The following is a 2667-nucleotide window of genomic DNA, read 5'->3' as shown; positions in this document are numbered from 1 at the left end:
GCTCCCAATACTAAAATAATTACTATAATTAGAGAACCTTACTCACAGTTTGATTCTGCAGCACAATATTTAAACTTTAAAAAGTATTTTAACTTAAAAAGTCACTTACCTTTGCTAGACGAATTTTTTCAAATTTCTGAAGATTTTCTAAAAAAGTTTATTCAATCTGCTGACCCAACTGATGGTGAAGGTGCATTTTCTCTTGCAAAAAATCCCAATGCATTTGATCTTGGTTTCGACGTGTGGAACGAATCACCTGAATATATTGAAAGTGTTTTAAAAGCAATTTCAAAAGGTTTTGATCTTGTAATGATTACAGAATATATGGAAGAGTCTTTAGTTCTTTTAAAAAATGAGTTAAATTGGAATTTGGAGGACGTCGTTTTTTTCTCTCTAAATACAAGAGAAGCTAAAGACAAAAATACAAATGACATAAAAAGCGTTGAAACAAAAGTTTTAAACTGGAACAAAATTGACGCAGCTATTTATAAACATTTTAACATGACGTTTTGGAAGAAAATAGAAGATAGTCCTTCTGAATTTTTTTCAGACGTAAATACATTAAAGCAATGGAACCGAGACTTAGTAAATCATTGTTCCAGATTTGAAACTACAGAAGCATCACTCTTTATAACAAAAAACTATTATGAAAAAGCTCGAAGTAGTTTATGCACTGATATTAAAAGGGAAGATTCTTCATTTACGGTTTGGTTCAAGTGGGTATTTCAATATAAAAAAAGAGGAAATTTTCCACAGAGCTTTTTTTAAAATAGTAAAAAAAATGTGTTTTAAACTTTTTTATAACATGACGACGAAGAAATATATTAGGAGATTTTAGCTTTTCTATTGTAAAAACATAAATTTTTATTTAAATAATTTTGTTTTATATAGTAAAAAAAAGGAAATATAAAAATTGATGATGTTTTTTACAAACTAACGCACAAATTTAGTTATTAGAGAAATTTTTTATCAAAATATGAAATTAATAAAATCAAAAAAAACTTACTTTTGAAGTGCATATATAAGAGTTGGATTTTACTTAAACTCAAAGCAATAGATTTTAGATTTTGAATTGTTAAGTTCCATAATTCCTGCATTTGTACATTTTTAAATTAAATTTAGAACTGAGCACGTCAAAACTTACTAATTCTTTTTACTTTTTAAAAGATTTTTTTTTACCGATGGATAAATAATTAGGGCGGAATGCAAGAAGCAAACTTGTGTGATGCTCGACTTGAACTTTGAAGCCTAACTTTGTCAAGAAAGACTTCAAAAAAAAGCTCTAGCAAATGTGAAAACGAAACTTGAAAATTTCAAGATCGCGCTTGAGAAAGTCAAATTTGAAAAAATTTAAAGGCGTTGATTTAAAGGCGGAGTCGAAAAAAAATCACTTACTAAAATAAAAAAGTAATCACTTACTAAAATAAATTAAAAGGTGTTACAAAAATATTAAATTTATTTTTTGTATTTTATTTTTATTGAAACTTAATAAAAATACTTAGTTTAATAAAAAACACTGGATTTAAATAAACATGCTTGCGTAACCTTCTATTTAGTCCAAGGCTCCAACTACTACGTAACAATTGCTTAACATTCAAATGGCATATATGCTATGTAATTATCAGCAAAGCATATATGTCGAGTACAAGTTTTTATTATTCATTTTTCTTATTGAAATTTTTATTTAAAAAGTTAAACTATAACAAGGCTGCAAGCAAACACTAGTTATGTTGGGAGTTAGTAAAAAATTAATTAAAAGTTAAGACAACGGTTATCAATATCAGGACGAATATAATCAGAAAAAAATCAGTAGTAGAAAATGATTAACACAAGTTGGATTTCATCTTATGTACGACAAAACTTATTTTTACTATAACGGTTAACAAGTCAGCAATAGTAAGGTAGGATCAAAATCTGTATAGATCAGGAGCGATCAACACCTAGGCTAATAATATGGTGTGTTATCCCCTATAACGTAGACGTGCTGATGAGCTTCTAAAACCTGTTTCATGACTGAGTAGGTAAAATCTCGTGATCCGTGAACACATCAAGTTCATTGAATACAAGCAGACAAAATTTCTTTTAAAGGACCCACCTGAAACTTGAAAACCACGTTTGCAAAGTTATAAGTGCACACTTACAAAGTTATAAGTGTATGCTTGCAAAGATATAAGTGCATACATGCATACATACATACATACATATATATATATATATATATATATATATATATATATATATATATATATATATATATATATATATATATATATATATATATATATATATATATATATATATATATATAGATGTTTGTATGGATATTGATATATATCTATATATATAAATATATTTATATATATATACATATATATATATATATATATATATATATATATATATTTATATATAGATATATATATAGATATATATATATATATATATATATATATATATATATATATATATATATATATATATATATATATATATATATATAGATATATAGATGTGTATATATATATATATAGATATATATATATATATATATATATATATATATATATATATATATATATATATATATATATATATATATATATATATATATAGATATATAGATGTATATATATATATATATATATATATATATATATATATATATAT

At 23.9% G+C, this 2667-nt stretch overlaps 1 protein-coding gene across 5 annotated transcripts in view; it reads left to right on the top strand.

Moving 5' to 3' along the window:
* The window catches only part of LOC136083646 (galactose-3-O-sulfotransferase 3-like), a 38638-nt gene extending 37725 nt beyond the window's left edge, over positions 1–913 (top strand). For all 5 annotated transcript variants that reach the window (XM_065803156.1, XM_065803153.1, XM_065803157.1 and 2 more), the window contains one exon: positions 1–913. This exon is cut by the window's left edge and continues 259 nt beyond it. In XM_065803156.1, the coding sequence (XP_065659228.1) occupies positions 1–768 (768 nt within the window). In that variant the 3' untranslated portion in view covers positions 769–913.
* The last annotated feature ends 1754 nt before the right edge of the window (positions 914–2667 follow it).

This window comes from Hydra vulgaris, chromosome 08 (assembly GCF_038396675.1).
Source record: "Hydra vulgaris chromosome 08, alternate assembly HydraT2T_AEP".
Classification (NCBI taxonomy): Eukaryota; Metazoa; Cnidaria; class Hydrozoa; order Anthoathecata; family Hydridae; genus Hydra; species Hydra vulgaris.
This window is presented reverse-complemented; position numbering and strand designations above follow the sequence as displayed.